This window comes from Pelmatolapia mariae, linkage group LG4 (genome assembly GCF_036321145.2).
Source record: "Pelmatolapia mariae isolate MD_Pm_ZW linkage group LG4, Pm_UMD_F_2, whole genome shotgun sequence".
In the NCBI taxonomy this organism is placed as follows: Eukaryota; Metazoa; Chordata; class Actinopteri; order Cichliformes; family Cichlidae; genus Pelmatolapia; species Pelmatolapia mariae.
The window spans coordinates 32,799,341-32,824,926 of record NC_086230.1 but is presented as its reverse complement, the minus strand read 5'-3'; the positions used below and the strand labels follow the sequence as shown (position 1 = coordinate 32,824,926).

At 45.2% G+C, this 25,586-nt stretch overlaps 1 protein-coding gene across 10 annotated transcripts in view; it reads right to left on the bottom strand.

Moving 5' to 3' along the window:
* LOC134626544 (RNA binding protein fox-1 homolog 3-like) overlaps positions 1-25,586 on the bottom strand; it is a 421,716-nt gene that overhangs the window by 36,050 nt on the left and 360,080 nt on the right. For 7 of the 10 annotated variants that reach the window (XM_063472459.1, XM_063472454.1, XM_063472462.1 and 4 more), the window contains 2 exons: positions 13,796-14,098; positions 3,375-3,518 (listed from right to left, as the gene is read on the bottom strand). In XM_063472459.1, the coding sequence (XP_063328529.1) occupies positions 3,375-3,518; positions 13,796-14,098 (447 nt within the window). The remainder of the gene's footprint in view (positions 1-3,374; positions 3,519-13,795; positions 14,099-25,586) is intronic. The other 3 variants (XM_063472464.1, XM_063472460.1, XM_063472461.1) reach the window with 1 other exon arrangement.

Sequence of the window (25,586 nt, the reverse complement as noted above, 5' to 3'; positions counted from 1 at the left end):
TCTTCAGAAACCTATAATTACGCTACGGCACCCTGTGTATTCAAACAGAGTGCCCGTGTGGAGCACGCTCAGGCGCAGTGACAGTCGGAGTGGTGGTGGTGGTGGGTGGGGGAGTGCAGAGGTCCTGATTGCTCTGGGGAGCGCTGTGAGAGCCCTTACACTCGCTGCAAGAAGCACTGCTGAAGAACCCAGTCACACAAACGAGGGCACCCTCAAGCAGCGCAGCATGGGCGCCGCGCAGAGCTCACTCGCGCTTGGAGTGTTTTCATTTCCCCCACACTTACTCACTCTCAGAGATCACAGTTTCTAATTACTGATTAACGTCCGCTGCGGTTGCCCTAATGAGGCCTTCATTCAGCGCCTCGTTAAAAGCTCACAGGTTTCTCCACACCCTTAACCCTGTGATGTCAGGGTGGATTTCAGGCCCTCCCTTCTCGTTTGAACGCTGTCTACCGTTGTCGAAACCTTCGTAGCGCTCAGCGGAGACCGTTTCCCCGTGGCGTGTGGGAGCAGATGGAGGCTCCTGGTGGGGGCTTTGCTCTGCTGTAGACGCCTTCTCTAGTGAGCCGTGCCGCACCTCCACTCTCTCTCTCTCCTCTGTCTTCCCGCCTGCGTGTCTGTGGCCTTCACTCATGCGTAACAGTAATGGCGTATTGAGCCGGTGGCGCTCCAGAAGCCATTAGAGCTAGAGGGATGAGGCTTTGCACGTGCTGATCGCACAAAGGCCCATTGTGGAGGCCATGTCAGAGGGTGGAGCAGACCAGCTATCGCCTCGCCAAGCTCGACCCAAGACAATTGATCCCACAATTCTCTAGTGTGCCACCCACCAAGAATGAAAGGAAGGCGCAGGTAAGAGGGGGGAACGGGCAATGTGGGTGAGAAGGGTGATTGAGGGGGACTGGGTGGGCTGTGATCAATTTTGTATCATATATCTGCATGAGCCAGTCAGGCACACAAAGCTTCCAAGCTAATTACTGAGGTGATTTGGATTCCACACGACCTGCACCAGAGCTGGGAACAATAAAGCCAACAATCAGAGAGAGAAAGAGAGAGCGAGCGCGCAGCCATGTTGTCTGCAATTTATAAAGCCACGGCTCGCGAGTAATTAATATCATCAGCTGGATGTTGTCTTCATAACGACGAGAATTAACGCCTCTGGATTCTAATGGTCCAATTAGCGCATAACATTTAAAGTACATTTTTGGCAATCGTCTCCATTCAGATCCATTATCGTTATTGAATAGGGGATGTTTGGTTCAATTCGTATCGAGGCTTTTGTGAGACACAAGGGTGAGCTGTTGAACTGTATATATTGGCTCATTAATTGCAAAGAGACAGAGAGGGAGAGAGAGAATTTCTGTGGTGGACCTCTTGTATGTTGATATGTAATCTCATTGCATTTGTCAGCAGCTGACCATTCTGTGTGTAACTTCTAGAAAATAAGACTGTTTAATGACCTGTGGAGACTACCCATTTCTCCCCCCATGTATACGCTCTGATATACGAGAACAAAACAGAAACAGAAATTAAAGTTAACTCTGTTTCCCCCCCATTTTCTTTGTATTTGTCCTCATATTTTACGATTAAAATTACCCTCACGTCAGTTGTTCAGGGGACACGGTAGCTTAAAAAAAGCCCGACAAAGCGAGCCGCAGCTCTTTGGGAGAGCAGACAAAGATGAAGAGTAAAATCATTACCGCACAGGGCTCCTCTAACTTCTCCCCAGTGCCCAACCTGCAGTGCAGCGATGAGTTCAGCACCTGATTGGGACTGATTGAGCTGTTTGCTTTTAAAAACTCAGAAGACACTCCTTCTTCTCCCCCCTCTGACAATGTAGTAATCAATGCATTAACTAGATGACAGTTTAAGCGCTGGCTTTGCTCATTAAATACGCGTCCTGTTGTGTGGTTTAGATTGTTTTCCCAGAAGCTTCATATTCACTTTAATAAAGATATAATAATTTGCTCTGACTTTAGAGGATGCGCTCTTTAATTAGGGTGAGGTGGGACCGCTCAAGAACAACAACTGCTAGCATGTCAGATTCTTGAGTGCTGACCTTTAACTTTACATCCAAATACAATGTTTTTTATATATTCTGCAGAAACTTTGTTGTCAGTTTGGTTACCCGAGTGAGCGTGTGTGTTTCAAGCTTTGTTGTAGGATCGTTCTCCACATAACAATAATTAGTACGTACACTAATATAAGGTACAACTACACAACAGGAACCTTCTCCAAGTGCCAGATTTTTGATTAGTTTTGTTTGCAGGGAAACTATTTTTAAAGATGTCCCTACTTGCACAAGTGGACACTGAGCATTCTGATTGATGGAAGTGCCCTGCTAGTTATTATATCTAGTATCTCCCAGTTTTGGCAAAAGCATGAAAAAAAAAAACCCCAAAACAACCCACCGAAACCCCCAACCAGTCACAGCTATAGCTGCCAGAGCTCGGCTCTGCCGGAGGTCTCTTCCTGTTTAAAAAGAACTTCTTCCTCCCCACTGTCGCCACATGCTTGCTCTGAGTGGATTATCAAATCGTTGGTGTTCTCTGTCTCTCTAATATTGTTGGATTTTTAACTTACAATATGAAACACCTTGAGATTTAATTACAATGTAATTAAATTCAAGAGTATTAAAAATAAGTTAAACCACAAATATTTCATGTAACATTAAGACTCATCCCATCATCTGTGGTCGAGCAAGACGGAGCGTGGCATTAGCGAATACAAAGAAATGCATCAGGAAAATAAAACAGCATCTTCTGATTGTTTCAAAGCAAACGTGCAGAAAAGTGAAGTATTACACGTGCATGTAACTGAAGGGCTTTATTCTATTTAATGTGGCTGCTCTGCTGTGAGTGTGTGTGTGTGTGTGTACTGCAGCTCGGCTCTGCCATCCGAAATAAATGCTGATCTGTAGCTTTGACCCAAACACGGAGCAGAGGAGAGAGACAGAGACTTCTAATGTAACCGTGGCTCCATCATTTTGGTGCAACTTGCAGCATAAACATGCAACATGTTTACAAAGGTGCCCAACAGACCAATGATGTTCATGCCTTTCTGCTTTAATAGTTACACTTCCCACTGAATTAAAAAGAAATCCAGAAGCAACAAGAATTAATCTGTTCACTCGCCGTGTTGTCATTGTGCATGATCACATCCCAGTAACAATGAAGATATGGTTTAAGTAATATAAACCCCACAATAATATAAAAGCAGCGAGAAAGTCATTTATGTAACTTGGGGGGAAAAAGCAAAAACATTTTAGTTCCTTGGAAAAAGCTCCTGGGATTCAAAGTTCTGGCTGTTCTGGATGGAAACGAGGCAACGGCAGAGCCAAGGTGTGATATTTTGAAATTTTTCTCCGAGGTACTCACCCCAAACATTTGCCTTAGGTCAGGGTCCCGGAAGCGGAAGGGAATGTTGGAGACATGTAACCTTTTGGGCTGCTGCTTCTCTGAAGAGTCTGAGTGCTGGAGCTGGAGCTGCTGAGAGCCCTCTGTTTGCGTCACATCATCTGTCTGCCAGAGGGAAACAAACAGAGGAAAGACACAAGCTGCTCATTAGCTGCTACAGTATACTGTACCTCCTGGTCATGAAGTATAGGAGGAGGGGGGGGTTGAAACAGGAGGGTGGCAGGGTACGGGGTGGGGTGGGAGGCCTGGCTGACTGACTTCCTCGGCGTCTGCTATTTTTCAATCAGATGAGAAAGCCAAAGCGATAAACAGCCTATGACTTATAGTGTCAAACCTGAGGTTGTGCATTACAAATCCACTTATTAATCTTTTGCACTTAGCTCTTGAGCAACAGGGAAGATTGAAGGCGCTGACAAAAAGGCGTGGATATAGATCCCACAGAGCCCTGACATGTCTAGACTAAAGACACATTATTGGTGACGTTTGCACACAGCCATCAGAGTGCGAGGCCCAAAGCCCTCAGCGTTGTTGTTTCCATCATTATGCGAATGCTGTGCTGACATTTCTATATAAATGACGTGTCTGATGTCAGTGACAAATTCCACTTGTTTCTTTCTGTGACACCCGTGATGAATTTCACCGAGGGTGCTGGTGGCTTGTCTGTTTAGATGGACCTCGTATTTGAGGCAGTTTTATTTTCTATAGACGAAACCTCATTGGTTAACTGCTCAGCTTATCCTCCCTTCGTATGCACTGCTCTGACATCGGTCCGTCTTCGTGTTTGGCTCAATAGGTTGATGGTAAGTGTTTTCTGAAAATGTGTTTTATGCAAATTGATCAAATGAGTGGTTTCTGACCTGCTCGCTCTGTGGTTAAAGTTTAAGCCACTAAACATTTGGCTAAAATTATCAAAATATTCGTTTTAGATGGTAACAAACAGCATCAGTATATGAGCAGCAAGTATTGAGCTGGAGCCAGAAGCATAGACTGTATATAAAAAATGGATGTAGCTGTTGTTTTTTTGTTTTTTTTAATATATATATAACATTTCTGAGTGGATTCCTGTTTTAAAACATTTGGTTTGAGATTTAGAAATGTTGACATCCACTGGGATGCGTGCAACCTGTTTAGGGTTAAGGATGGATCCTCTTTCTGTGGAATATTCAATGACTTGGCATATTAAATAAAAACAGCCCATGTTTTAAGGCCTGATTTGAAAGGTAACATCTTGATGTTTCTCTAGCTGTGCTTGTTTATCATGTAGCTGAAACACAAACCAACCGATGTGTTTAAAGTCGTGCTTGAAGGCAGGGTTGGGAAATGTATTTTCCCAAGAGGCCACATGAGAAACTGGGACTCTTGTGGAGCGTCACACCAGTGAGTTTGCAAAAAGGGAAAATTAATAGTGAGCAGAACTGAGTTCAGCTTATTGGTGTGGCCCTCCACGAGAGTCCCAATTTCTCATGCGGCCTCTTGGGAAAATAAATAGCCCAGTCCTGCTTTTAAAGCCTACTCTGCTTTATGCTCTGTTTTACTCTAAATGGAGCCATCATTTACAAAATGACCATCAGGCTGTGAAATGACATTAAAAAAAATAGGGGTTAATTATGCAGATAATAAATCACAAGTCAAATCAGCATTTTCTCATCGATTCTGTAAAGTCTGACATCTTTTTGTCAAAAGGTGAGTCGCCTCCTGCTGGCCATTAAACAGAATCCAGGTTAGCTTAGCATAAAAAAATAGAAGTGCCAGCTGTTCACCAAACAACAGAGGTGCAGTGACGTCCTGGGGTTGTGACAGTGGTACGATATCACTGCACCAGGAAACCTACACTCTATCACCTCACACTTACTGGGCACATGAACAAACTTGTGTTTATTAATTTGCACCAGAAAGCACAAACTGACATTTAACATGAGCTGTTATGCACAAAAAATAAATAAAGTATATACCATTTAAAAAAGCACCTTCTTATTAAGCAAAATAAACACGAATGATCTCGTTCTTCTGGTGACAGTGATCTGCATGGTGAACAGGTGAGATACACATGAGGGGGAGGGGGGGTCTGCATGCACTGACGTCATATGAAACATGCTGGTAATAAAGGGTCATACACACACACACACAGCTTCGTAGGTGTTGGCATTTCTATACTTCAACTCTGGAAAGTGCCGACTGTTAGTGAGCGACAAGAAGTGAACTACAAGCCATTCACTACAATAAAGTTTAACCAAAGTGTGAAGCAGCACTGCACAATTCCTATTTGTCTCTGAGAGAGGAAAAGTAATTGCTCTCATGACCACAAGAGGTCACTCATCAAGAAAAGATAAATGCTGTGATTTTTTTGTGTGTTAGGGACAGTGTCCCAAGCATATTAAAAAAAAATAAATAACAATAAAATGAAGGCTGATTTAGAGCCAGAGCCTCTGGTAAGAGACTAAATAAAGAAACGGCGAGAGAGGAGAGGGGAGAATGAGCAATGAGAGAGTGGAAGTGGCAGATATTGAGAACAAAAGCTGTTTGAATGTGATATGTAAACTGCCAGGTCTCCTGGGAAGTGCTCTCTGAGCATGACACACACACTATACTCTGACTGGGAAGTCACATACACGGATGCAATCTTGTACTGATACAGGCGTGAAAAGAGAGTAGGCTGTAGCCAGAGTACAAGCGGTTCAAATGACACGCACGCACACACCGATAACCCTCACGCCGCTCCGAGGCTGTCAGACGGCTGCAGGCCTCTCGTAGTGATACATTTCCCACCATTTAGGAAATGGGGTAGGGATTTATTCATTATAATTCATCATCACAGTATTATCATTATCATCATGATCGTAATGATGATCGCCTTTATTATTCTCATTATCATAATCACAATCTCCACTGTAATGGCCGTCATTTATTTGGTTTTTATGGCCCATTCCGAGATGGTGACATACATTGTTAGCAGTGACAGTTGTTTGATTCAAGGTCCCGCTTTGTCTTCCCCTGCAGCCGTACAGGTAGGGCGCGCTCGTGGCGGCGGCTTCCTAAGTCCCGCCTGCTCTGGACGCTGTTCGGACCAGAGGTTAACAAGTGATAGAGGACACGAGAGCAGGAAAAGCACTCGGTCGGCCGGCCGGCTACTAAGGAGTGGATTTGTGACAGAGAGAGACGGGTGGACGGGTCTTAACTCTGCCGTGTCCTCGCGCGCTGGAGGTTAATAGCCTGAGTAGCCATGTTGGGCCCCGGGGGTGACACATTGCAGACAGATGCCGGGACCGTGGAGGGTGACAAGGTACCACAGCCCCGCGGGTCAATCTGTTTCATCGGTCACACATGACACTATCGACCTTTAGCGTATGTTGCCAGACTACTGAGCACCGCTGTCCTCCAGCTCCTCCGCCCGGCTTTTTATCACGGCAGGCGCAGTCGCGTGTTTGCAGACATCCAGATTAACTTTGGCTCGACGCTCTGACAGGCCAGCGGCACACCGACACCCCGACACCGGGGGGCAAGTACACATATGGAGAACACAAATACTGAACGCCGACTCCCGAGCGCCTCGGACCGCGTCCTGCTAGCTCAATAACTTCGAGTGTCACCGCGATCCGCGACGGCTGCCTCTGCACGTTGCTCCCGAGGCTCCGACCTGCCTGCCTGGTTGTGAGACGCTGGTGTAGCAGTGGAAAATAATTACTTCCGTATTACCATAGGAGGCCACCTTCAGCGGCGCTTTACTGTCCCGACAGCTGCTGTCACGGGGAGGAGGCAGCGGGATGCAAAACATGCCGTCACCGCCAAAGCCAGCAAACCTAAGAGTGAGAGAGCTGTCAACTCCGGCAACTCTCCGGCTTCCTGTTCAGTCATTTCTCTAAAAGACTCCCTTGCTGTTATTTGCAAATCGCCTGCAAAGTGCTCTGCTCAGCACTTTCCCCCTCCTCGCAGAGTGGCATTACAAGAGCATAATTGAAACTATCTGATTGGAATGCTGCCAAGCAGGTAGATTACATCCGATTAAATAGGAGCTGGGGTGGGGGGTTTCTGAGTCTTCGCTCTCAAGAATTATAATGCCAGAGGTTTAATTCATTATTTTCCTTTTCCAGTCCTTCGCCGTTTGTTTTCTTTTTCTAAAGAAGCTGCAAATATAACCTTTCCATCACCTGAGAGAGCAGGGAGTTAAGTGTGGAGTGGAGGATCAGCCCCCACCACCTTCTCCCTTCGATTCATATAAACAAGTCCGAGATGGAGGAGTCATTTTCAGCACGCCGGCAACACCGAGACCAATAGATTGTCTTTTGCGATAGGCCGTTTCGGCACTAATAAAGCTCAGAAACATGAAAGTCTCCTCTCTCAACCAACTCTGCAGAATCAAAAGCTCAAAGCTGAGAAGCCCACTTCAGCTCTGAGGTATGTTTTGGTTGGTAAGAAGCATCAGTGGGGATAAATTTTACATTTAGGGTTGGGCTCACTTGCATCGGGTTTGACAGCTAATCCAAACTGTATCACTGCACTTGAGGCCAAGGAAAATATCGATGACGCAAGTGTAATGCCCTTGTGGCGGCCGGTGTGAAAACCACATACTTTATGTACAAGACGGATGCTGCCGGTGTGATGTCACCCACTACGTTATGGATTCTGCATTTTAAAGCCCGGACGTTAGTGTTTTGGCCGCTTTCATCTCGCTTTTCTGGAGCCAGAAGCCACATTTAGACCCGCGGGTGAAGTGCCAAGTTATCAGCGAAGGCTAGCGAGCTAATGTGACAAGCTGCATTCATTAACTGTACAGGTGCATTGCACAGACAGAGATATCTGCTTTTAGCGTGTTAAGTAACGAACTAAAAAAGGGTACTAAAACACTATAGTCACCAAAATTGGAGCACAGACTTCTTGGACCATCTGGTGGTGCATTAACCACACAACGGGCCAAATTATTTGTCAGATAATTCCATTAAAATGCTCCAAAAGGCAACAACAGCACAGACGCAGTCGAGAGGTCCAGTTCAGTGCCTCTAATTAGCTGAGAGGAAGCCCATTTTCTGGACACCGTCTGGGCGATGATTGTGGTGGCAACACATGCTCATATTTCAATCTATTTAGATTTTTAAAATGACATCTACGTTCTCTTAAAGGTTATTTCTGCATGTGGTCTCAATTAATTAGACTGACACGTCTTCGACAGCATCATAAGGTGTTCTTCACGTTCGTAACGTGTGTCGTGTTGCTTTTGTGCACAACTCTGTGACTCGACACATCTTATTGTTCTGAAAACTTTTAAAAACACACCAGTGAACCTCTCCGTTGGACCGGCTGACGTGCATCTTCATTATAAAGGACACACTATGTACTGTAGCTGGGAACTCTTGCTGCTCTAAAGACTCACTAGAGACCCGAGTGCGCATTAATGCACAGCTGAAAATAGTCCCCGACAAATGCGTTGTTTATCTCATGATTGCTAAAAACTACGGCACCCAGATGTTTCGGGGCATTACCGAGTCTCTATATTTGTGAGCGGCGTTTCTGTGAGTTGCGTCTCGAGAGCGTTCAGGCAGCAAGTTTTGAGAGACGGGCTATCGTGCTATCAGTTTTGGCCTTTTCGTGGGATTCACCCATTTGCTGACAATAATAGAATAACAGCATCCTCATCCTTTAAACGATCCAGGAGAGTATTTATTTTAGGGAACACTGAGGATATCTTTGAAAAGGGAATTTACACCAGGGGGAAGTAAGCGACTCCTCCCACTTACAGATAACACAGTCATCCCCTTTTAATGGCGGCCTACATGCTGCCATCAGCAGTGTCTCTGAAAGCTACACCCTGGTGGTGTCTCGATCCCTTAAACACAGCTTGTGAGAGATGAGTGTGTGTGCGTGCATGGCTGTATAAATGTTTGCATGTGCTCGCCCATGTTTTCTGCATGCCCCTGTGTGTTTGTGTGTGCGTCTATGTTATCACAGTCCCCCAGAATACCCTTTGGAAAGTCTTCGTGCCGCTGACACGGGCTGTGAAAAATCTGGAATTGAGTGCTGCCCTAACGCCACTGCCTTAATTTGTTATCTGAAAAGAGAATGATTACTCATGAAATTCAACCAAACCTCAGACTATTTGAACTGAGCCAGATAACGAGCTCAGTTTTTTTTTTTTTTTGCTCGAGCAGAGCTCCCTGGCAGCCCTCTGCTACCCTCATCTCTAAGGATTTGGAGAAAAGTTGGGGGCTGCCTCTCTTCCTCAAGTCGACTGCTTTCAAGTCAGCTTGTTTGAACACGGCACAGAGCGAGGTCCCAGAGGTCTGACTCTGGACAACGCCACCTTCCCAGTATAGACGGTGGACTGGAGACACAGAAGCAGGGAGAAAGAGGCGGAGAGAGTCCCCGTGCCTCATTAAAACATACACACTCTCCGTTCTCTGCAGGGAATTCGCACAGAATCCATACGTTTCACTGAATTTTCTCTCTCTTGACTCTTTTTAAGTCTTTAAGTCGAGAAGATGTGCAGAGTAAAGCATCGTCGTGGGGTAGAGGAGCTGAGCGTAGCAGAGTCGAGTCAAGGGAGGAGGAACTTAGGGGGGAGATTTGCAGCGAGTAGCTGATCTGCTCCCTCAATCTGTGTTTCTGCAGGGTGCCCTAATCAAAGGCGCCCGGGCCCGTCTGTGACACCCACAGCAAACAGGCTGGGTCTGTCATTAAAGCTGGGGAACGCAGCAGTGGGCGACACTACCCCACCGGCCCCGGGGATTAGACTCTCTGTTTACACCCCACTAATCTCGTCCCTCCGTCCTCTCGGAGAAAAGACGGGTGCAAGTGAGGAGAGCGTGGATGCAGAGAATGAAGATGGAGGAACGCGGGGATCGCGCGAGAAGGGGAGAACATGAAGGAAGATGAGGCGAGCTCTCATCTCTCCATGGCCACCATCACTGGGCTCTCTTCACAGCGGGTGAACAGATGAAATGAAATCAAATGCGAAATGGAGAGAGAGTGGAGACGGCGAGAGATAGAGAGCGGAGGGGAGTGGTGGGAAGGAGGAGGAGGAGGAGACTAAACCTCCTGCCAAGTCTCTCCTCACTTTAAATTCTCGTGTCCCAGCCATTACTGTAAGTGCAGCGCATAACCACAGAGCGGTCCGAGTGCGTCGCACAAATCTTCAAATCAAACATTGCTACATTACAGGCCGATGATGATACGCCGTGCAGTGCTATCGCCCTGCTTATGCTGTATAAGCACTTTTCTGCCCCCAAATATTCATGGCTGCGCCGTAATTGTGAGGCTGGGAGAAATCGAGTTATTAAAGGTGCTCTTCATGAGCGACCCCGATGCCTCTCAGCAGGGCTGTGGCCTCACAGTGACCTCTAGCAGCAGGTGTTTTCATACTAAAGGAGAAAAAGAGGTACGAAGGTCCCGCTTTTTTCATCTCTGCCGGCACTATCCGTCTTTCTAGACGCGTCTCTTAAGTTCGAAGCTAAGTCGTTCTCCCTTTTATCTGCATCTACCTCTTGTGAAGGTAAATCTCAGGTCAAGGCATTTTATGTAAGCACACAAGAACGAAGTGTATACTATATAATTTAGAATTTCTCTCACAATCCGTTGCCAGAGGTTTGTTTTCTCCTTCGAGTGCCAACGCTTTAGAGGCATGCACTCTCATGATGGAGTGAAAACAGGAGCATTATCATGTCCTGGCACAGACGACGGTGTCTTATGTTCGAAAGAAAAATCTCAAACGCCCGGGTGTAGTTACAGATAATTAGCTGATTTCACTAAGCAGCTGTTGGTTTTGGCTGCTGGAGAAAAGTGCATCTCTCTCTTTTGCTCCTTTAACGGAGGGAGAAGAAGATAAGTGGGGGAGGGCGTGTCCTCCTTTCAGAGAGCCTGAATCATTCATGTCGAAAGCATGTCAAATCTCCTTCACGCAAATAAATAAAACAGCTCAGGTTGACATGTTTTTCTGGGAGCCCCCTAATGGTTCTTCAGATATGCGCTTTCATTTTAGCAGCGCATTCTCAGTCAAATTCACCTCCATCGTCAGGCGCCGAGCTTGGCCTGAACATCAAAGCCTGCTGCTGCTGCTGCTGCACATGAATGTGCAGCCGTGCGACTCTCACTGTTAACCCTCACCTTTTAATAACACGGCCCGTCTTTATGTCTGTGATGCAGGAAACATTCAAATTAGTGTCTGAAAAAAAAAAGGGGGGAGAAGAAAAATGACCTAAAAAAATGGGTAACGAGGGTTGGGGCCAAAAATTTCACATACTACTTATGTAAACATAAGAGAGAGAAAAAGTTAATTAAGGCTTTTGAAAAATGCAAATATGTTACAATAACAAAAATAGGCCAGATTTGCATGTTAAAGTAAGAATATGCAGCTTTTTCTGAACAGTAGAAACAGTGACCTCTGTGGCCAGAACTGGTAATTACAGGATTCTGGTGCATTCAGCTCATAGACAGTATACAAAACATGGGTGTAGCAGTGATAATCTCACATGTGGTTCATTCTGGGCTGGCTTTTTTTGCTATACATACTTTTTTTGAACAAGATATTATGATAACTGGACAAATTCATGTAGTTATATGCAAAAGCAAGCAAGTTTAGTCACCAACCTGCTTTCCAAAACAGTATTAGTCAACCAAACACACGCAATTGCTGATAAGTCCAAATAACAGACTAATACTATAAGTCCTCACACTAAAACTGGACTGCAGACGTCTTAGACAGACCTAAAAAGCAAGCCATAACATGTTGATGAAAAGGAGAAAATATCCATAAGTCTAAAGTTGGGTATTTTAACACTGAAACCTATGTAGACCTACTAACATCTACTGGAAGCTGCTTTCTCTCGTGACCTCTGTGAACACTCTCGTGCAGATTTTATGGATTCAGGAACTCATTTTGGTCAAATTAGTTCTGTTTTCTAATTATGGTAAGCTTAGCTCCATCTTTTATTATGCATATATTTCATGAGCCAGCCTCAAGTGGTCATTTGGAGAACTGCAGCTTTTAGGGTTGCGAGTTAGCTTCATTTCTGAGCTCATCAGCTGCTCATCAACACACCCACTCAGTGTTAGGTGTGCTTCAGCGGAATAAAACCCATTTGTTTGCACAATAGCAGCTTACTTTATACACTTTAAACTCCTAACTTTGGGAAATATTCAATCACAATCACTGACAGTAATGAAGGAAATGTAACTCCTGCACTAAGAACCACTTTAGCACACGTTATAATAAAGAGAAGAAGCCAGTGTAGAAGTTATTTGATCGGTTGAGGAAGGCAGATCTTTTTTCATTCATGTGTCTGGTTATCAACAAATCCGTTGTTAGCTGAACATCATTCATCACACACAAATGCACATAACGTGTGTGTGATATATGATGTTAATATGTTCTTCTGCTGCTGTTACAGTACCACCATGTTTCCCCTGCATGGTAGATTTTTGGATTTATGGCCGCAGCACCGCGCTGTATTCACTGACGCCGGTCTGTGTAAGTGCCCCTGAGCCCATGCAGTGATTTGCACCTCAGAATCAGATGTGTTTATAATGCAGATTGCAGATTACAATATTGAAAATGAAATTGTTTTCAGCCTCGTCCCTTGCGTACAGAGATCTCTCTTGATGCTCTTAATCTTTTCATCATCTATGGTACATAACAGAACGAAATTGCTAAATTCTTTGCAGTATTTTCCTGAGATACATTATCATCTTCCCCTTCTTCCCTTCTAAAGACTGAGCCTCTCTAGGATACTTTTTATGTATCCAGTCATGCTGCTGACTTCTTGCCAGTGACCTAATTATTTGTGAGATGTTTGGGCTGATGTTTTTTAAGCTTTAAACAATTTTTACAATCTTGTTTTGACCATTTCTTAGGTTTGACTTCTGATTTACTGCCGCTGTACTATTCTTCTGTCAAACATGAGGTTTAATTTGCAGCGATTTAAGGGGTTGTGCTTCTGAATGAGAGTTTATGCTCCACACTGCACCAGTTTTTCCTCAGTTTTCTGTACGTTACATGTTATTTGGTTCCAGTTATTTGAATCGTGCTTGTCAAGGCCACATTTACTTCCAAAATTGTATTATACTGGAGCCGAAAAGTTTGAAGACTTTACATGCTGTGATTTGGGATCTGTTGAAAAAGTTTCCTGCATGCACACAGACTTTTCTGTCAATATACAAAGAGGGCAGAACTCGAGAGTTACAGGCAAGGACGGATCATGTAAATATTGACTGAATATTAAACAATAGGCTTACTTCTCAGTGAAACAAGGGAGAGGAAATGAGTAGAGAGAAATCACAGCATTTGGCTACGCTCACACTGGTAAGCAGACGGAAGAAGCCAGTCACGAGAAGAACAATCGGACATTTGTAACGTTATAATAATACGGATAAAAAAAGATAATATGAAGATATTTTACTTGCTGACAGCGTGTTGAGAACAGTGTTTGCAGGTGGTGAAGGACACTGACCGGTGCGGTCGTGGTGGCGGTGATGGCGGGCGTGCTGTTGTCAGTGCCGGCCGGCTCGCTGTGCGTCTGTGTGGGCGTGTAGAGGGTCATGGCGTGCTCGGGCACCCGGCTCTGCCCGGTGTAGTCCTGCGTCGGGAGCGGGTGAGGTGCCGCAAACTCTGCGGGAATGCCATTCTGTGGGGGAGGCGGGTACTGGGCTGGGGTGTACGGCTGGGCCATCGCTTCTGGGGGGTTGGTGGCCTCTTGGTTACCCTGTGGAAAACACACAGCAGGAGATGGGTGTTAGAACTACGGTTAAAATTAAACTTAAAGTAGGTTGTTTGACTTGTAAAACCAGCATGAAAGAAGCGCAAAGATCCCTGGTGTGATGTGGAAGGCAACCAGGGAGAGATGTCCTGCAAACCAACTAAGTCAGGGGGAAACAGCCATCATATCACATCTCAGCTCATATTAGAGAAATCCTTGATCTTCTCTAATGAACACAGTTTATGTTGTAGAGCATGGCTTGCTGTTGGAGGGGCAAGAGTCATGGGGAATCTCAATTGCACTTGTGGCAAAGCACAGGAGGAAAGATCAATTAATTGATAAAATTTTGATTAGGGCCTTTGATTTCAATGACAGGTCTGTTAAACCAGCAGCTGCTCCCTCTCCAAGCTCCACTTTCATACTTTTTGCTTTATGAGCTCTCTTGCTCTTCGCCACCCCCGTCTTTGTTTCCGTCTCCGGTTACCATGTGGATTTTTTTAAAGAGTTTTAGAAACATTACTTTTCTCTAATTCTGTTTCTGCCGCCTTGAAATCTCAGATTCACCCAGTTTTATTTTCGAGGCTTGCACGGCCTCTGGCTAAATAAACGGAATAAATCTGCAAAAATCTTCTTTAGATTACGAAAAATCGTGAGCAGAGAAAAACAATGTGAACAAGCATTTGTTTGCACCTTTTTGTACTTTTAGTCAATAGAGACATGTCTCTGTCAGTAGTGTTTTTCATAAACTGTAGATAAAGGATGGATGTAGTTACCGACTGCTTTACTGTTTGGTAATACTTATATCACAGCCCAGGACTAAGGGTGTAATTCCCCTGTCATTAAATAGAATTTCAGAGTATTTTATTTGAAAATGCAATAAAATTATTACCTATACAAATACTGAAAGATATTGATGCTAAAATAAGACACAGAGTCAGAATTTTACGTACATTTCCCCATCTTACAGCGTAAGTTGGCTTTACTCTTTAGGGCAGATTAAACCTTTTTATATCTTTATTTAATTTTCTTCATGTTAATGTGCATGACCAAAGCTCTGTGATTCAGCTGTACTTTTATTTGACTAATATAAATGTGACCATTCTCCCTTACCAGCTTACAATACAAAAATAAATACTATAAAAATTTGCAGGCCTACAGTATGTGACCTCATAATTATGAGCCAGGTGTAAGTTTCTTTTCTTTCACAATCACTGTTCGAACATAACTTTGAAAAACACCGTCTCCCTGGACGTTAAGCGAGATTAACCCACTCCATAATATGGTGAACAGTCTGAAGAGCACAGTATACTTTACATGTAAGACAGAAGTATTGTTTGTTTTTCTGCAAAATTACAGAGAAATTACACAGTACTTAAAATTACTTACAGTATAACTGTGCCCCCTTTCCCTCAGGCGATACTTAAATTTACTAACAAACTGCTGACAGGATAGTTATTTCTTTCTCTCCTGTAAAAATCTGACTTGTTACCCTCTGGTGCACCTGGCTACAAAAATACGTAATTTTAAATAAAATACCTTGAAATTCAGTTTTTAATACAGGGTACTTACAGTCTTAGTCACTGAACGTAATTTAAGGTGTTGCCTACTGTTTTCTGAGCATTTTTTCTGTTGGTCTTGTTTTTTTGAAACTGGACATCACAAGCAATGAGTGGATCTGACTGACAAACCAAGAACTCTGCACTCTCGTACAGTAGCTACTTGTCAATCACCCCATTGGCCTACCTCAAAGCAGACTGCTTTATTGCTGCATATCAATAAAATGGGAAGAACCCAGGTTTCTGGCATTTTTCAGACCCAGAAACAAACTTATGTTATGTATGTTCTACACCTACGTAACACCCAATGAACACGCTCATGCTTTTTAACTTAAAGGGATCTGTTTGCACACATGGTTAAGACAGTCGAGACCTGGATGTTGATGCTTTATCTTTAAAAGAAAAAAAAATAGGAAGTTGCACCGAACAATCTCATGCATTGAAATCAACCCTCCCAAGCTTATCACTTAGATTTTTTAGACAGCTGCACATTGCAAGACAATGGCATGGCACACCTGCATTATATGCAAGCCTGAGTTTATACTCTGTGATCATAAAACAGTTGCAGCGACACTAAAAACTGATGTAGGCCTACGTTTTCTCAACGCAGTACGACTGACCACAAACTAATAAGAGAATTTCGGAGGAACTGGACCGAGAATCGATTACGTCTGTGTTTGTGAAGTCTTACAAAGGTAAGGGTGAGCCGGCTGAGTCCGACGGGGATATACTCATATATATATATATAAAGTTGCAGAGCCCTGCCACTAGCAGCACGCGCCCTTTGTATAACTCTGATCCATCCATATGCTTCCTGCTCGGTTTGCGCTATCTGTTCCACGTGTATTTTGTAGTCTCTGCTCCTGACTTAAGTGATAGATGGCTCTTTGCAATGAAGCAGTTTCACAGACCCTTTGTCTCGTATGGATGCTTGAGATGATGAGCTGCAGAAATAATGGACTTTTCTGGCTGGTGCACATTGTTAAACTCGGTAATGGCTGGACTACAGAAGTGCGTGTCTTATTGTTACGAAGCACCGAGGTCTGCGAATCCAGACTAATGAGCAGAACGGTGAGATCAGTGCTGCTGGAGCGGATATCCATCCCAACATTAAAAAACACAGAGGGAAAAGGTGAGACAATAACGCCGAAATCCAATAACACCCCCTGCAAATACCCTCAATCAAATTTAAAGATACAGATCATGCGAGCTCGACGCATAAGTCTCTCGATAAGAAAGGAGGCAAAAAAGCACCAGAAGTAAGTCTTTATGATTGGAGAAAAACAATAACGGTAAACAGATCGAGAAGTTTCGTTGTCTTTCTTGACAAGCTGACTAGGGATGGTGTGATGGTAGATAAATGTGTTTTCTTCTTCCTTGCTACTCGGCCGCCTCCTGTAGATTTCCAAAGAAAACCCTATCTGGGCAGGAGGAGCCTGCGGTTTTAATGAGAGAGCCGAGCAACACTATGCTGTAAATGTAGTGGAAATAATTCTGCTCTGACGTGTTGGCAAACAAACCCCGGCCTAAACTGCGCTCTGCCAATTAAGGAAATGCTCCATTATCTAAATGAAAAAAGAGAGAAGCCTTGAGAGAGCCGAAGGATTGACCAGCCTCCTGCAGCCTGCCAGGCCTAAAGGCTGCTCCTGCTGTAGGAGTGAACCCTCACTCCTGCCTGACCTAATCCCCCCTTCTCTTTTTCATTACGCTATATTTCTATCTCCTCTGTCTCTCCCTCGATCCCCCTCCCCTCCCCCCTTTCCCTTTTATGCTCATCTCTTCCTCCCTCCTCTCTTTTTATGCAGAAAGTTTTTTAATCTCTACCCCTGTGCTCTACTTTTCCTCTCCCTCCAGTCATGGCATTATATAACACACTTGCATTGCAGGGCATCCTAATTCAAGGAAGCTCTTGATGTTGGCAATTTTCAACTTCTAAGCACCCATTTTAAAGGAGAATGGGGTTGGTTACCTAAAAAAAAAAAAAAAAAAGAGGATGCACCTCCTGGTATGACAGCTGAATGTACTACCAGATCCTGTGTCCTCCTTTTAACCAGCCCGTGCAAGCTGTCGACACGTCAACAGTCCGGCAGAGACAGGAAGCTCGGAAACAAGGAGGTGCTGTGTTTGTACATCAAACGCCGTCCGTGTCATTAAAGGGATCAAAGCTTCGGCTCCGTCTTTTATTTTAGCCACTGTCGGGACTTGTATCCTGATCTGTGTTTTTAAGAATTTACCAAGTGCAATTTAAGTGTCCGCTGTCACGATCGGGAAAGCGTCGTCGTGTAAAGATTAGATCCACGACTTAAGGACAAATCTTTGCTCCCGTTTTTTCTTTTGTAGGAAACCTCATTATGCTCCTTGGGTTACTTGTGCTTTAATCCAGTATATGGTGGCACCTTTAGGCTGTTAGAATAAAACACTGAGTCCTCATTAGTTTTCAATGAGATGCCTGCATTGGCACAGGAGAGGCTGCAGCAATATGCAGAGGCATGCGGCAAAAAGGTTGTGCCACACTACAATGCAGCGCCACCCTGTGACTCACTGAATCGCAGCCAATCAGGTGTTTGCACTGGATCACATTTTGTTTGTTTTTGTGTACGACGTGCATGTTTTACTGCTTAGAGTAATTGCAATGATTGCAGGAACTTTAAGAGAGGCCACAGTTTGGTGCATTCCTATAAAGCGGTGCTTATGAACGAGCACGGTCAGCAAAATGAAAGAAATACCAAATCCAAAAGATTCTACAGGAAGTAGGCGTGTCCTTGTCAGAGTCGAGAGACGCTTTCATGAACGTAGATGAGCTCAGGTTGGAGTTTACTGGGAACATTTAAGAACATAGTTCCAGCTGAATGTGTGCATGAGCGAGGGAACAAGAAGAGCACGAGGAAGGAGAGGAAGCGCTCATTATCCCAAGCAAACCGCATCATCTGTCAAACATGGTGGCGATGCACGCAAGCAAAATTACACAAATCCTTACAGGTCTGACTGCATTACTCAAACTCCCCCCCACTGATGCTACGTTCCTTCGGGTCCCCCATGTGAACAGGTGGGTTCTCTTAATTTACTATTAGTTGATCGATAAAGCAAGAAAAATGACGCTCTACATGCTGAAAAGAAAATTGAAGATAAAAAATATTGTTGTTCTTGTCTGCCATTAATAACAATTAGATGCCAATCCAGCAGAGTGGTACACGCAGCAGCGTCCTGGAAGCCTGGAAACAAATTACGTTCAGCTTAAACCGTTTAGGTAACTACGCTGGAACGAACATGACAGAGTGCCTAAGATTTGGAAAGTCGGTGTTTCTTAAAGTGATATTCTGAATGTAGGCAAATCACTTTGTGTGGACTATGGCATTAATCAGCAGGTGGTGCTGACTGTATTTTTACAGCTTATTTGCTGCGGATCCTCCTGCTCCTGAAATAAAACTCTTCCTTAACAACATGACATTTTTTTAAAGTTCCTTATTCAGTGTACTCTTTCTGCGAGAGGAGCTTCTGGTTTTAGTTTCTTGTTTGTTATTTCCTTGGCTATTTACTTGACAGTTCCTAAGTTTAGGGACATTTTTTTTCCCTTTCTCGCGCTTTAGTGCTGCGTTAGCCGCGACACGTTCCACTAAACTTGTTAAACTATCATCTGCCTTAAAGTGTTCCTCTGAGCTGGGGACACAATCTGAATCGTTGCATTCACAGATCACACAGGCCAGTGTATATGTGTCAGGTCTGCTGCCATTTGAGCTTTAAACAAGTGCGAAGGACTGAGACAGAGCCAAGTGACACACAAACAGCACATCAGCCCGGAGCTCGGGATCGGCGAAAGAAAACTACTAAAGTGTTGTAGCACCACGTCGCTGCCGTTTCAAAGGGCAGCAAGGCAAAAAGCAAGGAGGCGGAGAGAACAGGGCTCATTAGTGAAACACAAAGTAGCGCTGGCTCTCGTATGATCTTCGCCTTCCTCTGATGTAAGTGACAAACGAGTTATTCGACTGGAAATGAACTGGGAGAAGAAGAAAGGCCCACGCAAATCAGGGGAGTTGTGCTCGTCCCAGCGCGACCACACGCCCTTTCAGCTGGGGCCGAGCGGACCCCGGCAAACGTCCACGGCGCCTAATGAAAAGTCATCTGTGACAAACCAGGCAGGTACGCAGCACATCCCTTTCCCTCGGAAGAGGCTGCTGTTCGTTATGGCTCCGAATGAGCGCTTGTTAGACCAGGATCCTGGTGAGTGTTTCTCTACCTGCAGGCCTGTTTATGAGAAAAGATCCCTTTGCGACACTTTAATGCCCTCCCCACATGGCCTCCAGCCATGAGCCGCCTAAACCTCATCTCCACGGGCACGGCGACGAAGAATAAAGGCAACCGGAGAGAGCAGCCTTTATCGATCTCCCATCCTTTCCATTCCTCTTTCCCCCCATCTCTCCTTTCACCCTTTCTACTCCTATTACTGAAGAGCACAATAAAAAACACTATGTCTTATCTTAAGCACTCTCCTCGTGTAAAATTGGATTGGAAACCCTTACTTAAGGAGATCACTTCTGGAGCGGAGTTTTGTTTTTACAGTCAGCATAAGGAGCCAAAGGGGTCAGAGGAAGGCCTTGTGGCGATGCCCACCGCCGAGGCTGTCAGTCTGGCACAAAATCCCGGTGCACGGTGCTCAGAAAGCCAGAGACGAGAGGCTTTCGCTGTTAACCCCGGTGTGGACGGTCAAGGCTATATTCCATCTCAGCAGGTACAAGGGCTTGGCCGCTCGCCAGCTACCCGTGATCCTCTTTAGCGGCGCTCGCAGGGACGGTGTTGAGAGGCCGAGAGGAGACGAGCTGTGCAAATACAGGAGCTGTTAGGAGGAACTCATAACGGCAGAGTGCTGCTCTGACTCATACGTGCGATGGAGGGTCAAAGAGCAGCGCGGAGGCAAAATACGGCGGGCGACTAATTGCGTTGCATTGAATCCGGAGGGAAATCACTCAAATGGGAGCGGGCTGATCAATCTCAGCGATAGGAGCCGTGATGGAGTGGGCAGCTTTATGGCTTCAGCTCCGTCACACACAGCCTGGATCATTTTTCAGCAGATGCCTTTCTACGTTACTCGCTTCCTACTGTACTACGCTAATAGTCTAAAGAAGCAAGAAATGTTCCTCCCCACTCTATACATTAAGCAATTCAAGCAGATTTATGAAGAGCTCGGCAGCGCTTTTGCATAACCCAAACAGCGTGAATACTTAGCATACAGCTCTGCCGCCTCATTCCTTCACGGAAAACATACACAAGCAACTTTTCTTTGTCAGATTACAGATGACATAACATTTTTTAAAGCGAACCTTAAAGCTTTTCGGTGCCTGAAAATGGTTCCTGTGCCATCTAAAAGCTCATGCGCCGAGCATTCCTCTCTAGAAAAATGCTCATTTGCTTTTAATGACTGGCTCACGGTGACAGTGGCAAACTTGTGACAAATCCCACGCGGCCGTCACGGCACGAACCCGAGCGCGGTTTATCGTGAGAAGCGAAACGCAGCTCGGCGGAGGCCAATCGGTTGATGCAACACAAACGAAACACTGAGTGGTTTTCAGCCAGCTGCATGAAAGCCTCTTGTTGTCCCCCCGCTCTGCCGCTGATGCTCGGTTAATTGTAGCCCCGCTCGCAGACAGTCAGGCAGGCAGGCGAAAAGACGGCCTGAGATGATTTCCACAGGCAACTGGCATTCATTTTGTCTCGAAGGCGCATAAATAAAGGCTGTCTAGCTGGGTCCATTTTAATTAGATGAGCCACATGATCTTACTCCAAGTTTCTCTGTTAACACTCACCAGAGGCTGCGGCATGTGTTAATTACAACCACATGCCACACACTGAATCCAAGGTGTGCTGGAAAGGAGAAACTAAGACGAGGTAAACAACAACAACAACAACAAAACACCTTCAGCAGAGCTTCTCGTGATGAGGTACGTATTTGGTGCAATGGCTATTCCCCTCCCCCAAGTCAACCAATTACAGCGAGCGGGAGAGAGAGTGAGGGAGAGAGTGAGCAGGGAGATTGCAGAAGCAGCCCAATTTAATGCAGATTCACATCACACCCCCAGCACAGCCAAACCCTGGTCCTCCTCACAACTACAGTAGGTTTATGATTTCAAATGGGCTGGGGAGTGGGTTATTGTTTTGTCTCACATTTCCTCCCCTGCAAACTCCCATCTTCCCATTTTTCCATCTCATTTGTGCAAAAATCAATTCACGAAAATAAACACTCGGCTTCCTCGCCCCGTGTCCGAGTCAATTTAGATTTTGCGCGCGCTCCTGCCGCGCTTTTCCAAGAGCCTTAATCGTTTTCACGTGTCACATATGTTTCATCCGCTCTAACATGATTTTTCCTTGTTATTGGGAGCACTTATTTGCTTCACGGCCTCGGATGAAGGTATTAGAAGGAGAGTTCATTTTCCCCAATCCCTTGCTGATTTCTTCATTACATTGCAGCAGTGGCGCCGCACGCAGAGCCCCGCACCGAGATGGGACTGCTCTTAGCGGTGCGACTGCGAGCGTTACTATACCTCAGAGACGCCGGAGCACCACTTAATAAACAGAGTAGACAGAGGATCACTTTGAACTCCTGTGACATGTAATGAACCTGTCTGCCGCAGCCACGGCGCTGTCTGGGCTCGGGCGCTGCGTGGTAAAAATGCAGATAAATAAAAAAAGAAAGAGAAAGGACCAAATAAGCCCGGAGGCCCTGTGAAAAAGCCATCAGTTACACATGGTTAGACTCGTAGCGTTTTGCCAACGCCGTAAGAGGAGATAATTGTCTGTTTCAGTGCCGTTGCCGCTTTTGTTGCATAACAGATATTTACATCTGGGACTAATTACTCCGCACTGGGTGTCAAAATTTGGATTAACTTGTGGGATTCATCAAAGTTTTGTGTTTAGACTCGTTTATTAACGGGGAGCAGACGGTGTGCCCGTTTGACCTCGTCAGAAACACACCAAAGAACTTTTTCATCTACTTCTTTTTTTGTTCTTTTAAAGTTGTCAGAACAAAGTGAAATCGACGTACATATTCCATTACTGAACAGCTGCTTTGAGATTGCAATTGATCACCAAAGGTAAAGACCTGAACCGAATGAAAACCGATAACTGAACGGCGGGATGTTCTGTCATTCTGGTCATACAAACCCGCAAATCAATCGTCACGCCAGGGGTTGCTCTTCAGACGGCAGATGAGCGTTTTTCCAGATTCTAGTGGGGATAGAAATGCCAACATTGGTTTGATTGTCATGTTAATTCACTACCTTTTTTAATTTTTTTCCATTTTCACAGGCGGGGGTTATGATACCAGGGCCAGAGTTCCTCGTGAGGACAAAATGCCATTACTTAAGCATGCAGGAATCTCGACATGACATTCCTTGACCGCTGTGACAATGGCAAACATATGCAAATGAAGGAGAGCGCCACTGTCATTATGACCCTGTCACGGAGACGCTGACACCTCCCCGTGGACCCCAAGCATGTTAGGAAAAGGGGGAGATAAACGGCTGAATTCTGGGAGGAGAACAGGTGTAACGGCGTCTCTCATGTTATCTCTTTATTCCCTTTGCTCTGCTGCGATTCCCGTTGTATTTGCATATCGTTCCAGCTTCCGTTGGCCTATTTGCCTCGTTGAATCCTTCGCTCTCCTTTTTTTTGTCTTTGCTCTGCACTGGAAGGAGGGACAGGTTTACATGGGCGGGATTCTTTGAAGTGAAAAAGCCGACTACTCCCCACTGTAGCCAAAGCTCATCTAATCAGGGGCTAATTCCAGTTATTAAGATTTGAGAGATAACTTTGATTCATCACAGTCCATCTACCCCGATCGGTTAATCACTGTCGCGCTAAGCTCTTTTTTAGTCATCCTTTTGTTTCCACTCCCTCTGGCATGCAGAGAGAGAGGAGGGGGGATAGAAGAGAAGGAAAAGGGAGAAGATATTAACAATATTAATGACCCGTGATTCTCGTCTCCTTAATGAGAAGGGTTATTAACTGTGATTATCCATGATGAAATGGTGGTAATTCCTGAAAGCTTGAGAAAACTTGTACAATCACTTGTCTGCTGATTTGCTCCTGTGATGTTTAAGAAAGAGAAAAGGTGAGTGTGGTGAGAGAGAGGAGTCGGAGGATAAAGAGGCGGGGTAACTCGGGGAAACAGCGATGCTCGCAGCGGGAAGCTGGGAGGCAGGCGAAGGCAGCCGTCTCCAGTCCCGCCGCCACTGCATTTCGCAGAGTTAAAATCTGTCGTCTTCAGAGAGATGAATCCAAACTCTGAAGTCATTCCCCCTCTTTAAAACCCTCGTCGCCTCGACGTCTCGCCTGATTCCTCTGCTGGTGGCTAACGAGTGGGCCAGCGCATGCAGCCAGTCGCCCATCTGCCGGTTGACACTGCTGAATGGCTGTTTGAACACCTATGCCACTCTCGCAGATCCCTGATGCAGCATTTCCCCCGCTCGCCTCTTTTTTTTATTCCAATTATAGGAAGTTGCATGCCTGTGGAGTCCCTGTCGGCTCCATATGATTCCCTCAACGGAGAGGGGGGTTGCGTGGTAGGGGGTGCTGTCTGGTGAATCATTGATGTGCAGTCAGACTGTTTCATTGCAGATCTGTGTGTGTGTGTGTGCATATGGGGGAAGAAAGGGGTTAGCAGCAGACAGATAACAATCCTGAATTATGCATGTCTGTCCCTTGTGAGGAGTCGAGGTGGCGGGGAGGGGGCTGGCGACGGGAACGAGCTACACTCTCTCTCATCCCCGGGGACAAATTTGGATAGAAAAGAGCTCGGTGCGGAAAAGTTGGGACCGCCGTGAGCTCCACCTGACCGATTCAGACGCCTCTCTTTAGCTCGACGAACTCCTCAAACTGCGATGGCTGCCGTCTTATAGGCGCGGGATCCCCGGGAAATGAGTTCGAGAAACAGCGTGCTCTCTGGTAAAACTGCTAACAGGACAGAGTAGCAGATTTCCCAACTTATTTGTTAGATATTTTTTAAAGGCATCTTTGGGAATTTAAGCACGGGCCATGTGGAAACACTATCACCTTCCCTAAATTACACTGTGTCACAGAAACACCTGCTGGGCCCATTTTAGATAATAATCCCATTTCTACATGCCAGTACTGCTCTCACACTGGAGAAATTGGATTGTTTGCATTACTGACCTGTGGAGCAAGGCAGTCTGGGAAAAGCAACAGCCTTGAGGCTTTATTAGATTCGGCCGGTCTTTCATAAACAAAACCTTGCTTTTGAAAAAGGTAAAAAAAAATAAAAAATCTACTAAATGTGGGTAAGCGAGCACTTTGTGGACACACTCCATTTATTTTCTCCAATTAAATCTCTTTAATTGGATTGAGGGCTGGCACCTGGTTTACACTCTGTCAACCACGCAATCCACAATAATTGATGCCAGAGCTGAGGTGTCTGTGTGCGCGTGGGATGTGTGGCGATGGGGGAGGGATTCAGAGCATGTCTCACTACTCCACAATTTCACTCTGATCAATTTATCAATGGCCCGCCTCGCTGTCCGCCAGCGTCCACTGCACTGAGATGGGGAATGCCTTAACGCTTTAGTGTGCAAGCCAACACACACACACTCACACACAAGCAGGCCCGGAGGAAGCAGACATACAGCAGCAATACTACAATGTATAAAAATCAATATAAGAACATTATCTAAGAATGCGCTGTATTAAAAAGCACACAAAAGAAAAGTGGACTCTTTGTTACTGACGCCTTAATGTGTAACCATCGTTTAACCCTGAAGCTAAAATGGGCTGTTTTAACATGTTTTGGTAATACAGTGTGCTATCTCCAAATGAAAGTTATCCTTTTTCTCAGAAAGAAAGGGCATTATCGTAGGTGGTGAGTTTGCATTTAGAATTTAAATAGCTGGTGACAAAGAGGATGCAGATTTTAAAGCTTTTTTTAAAACTACAGT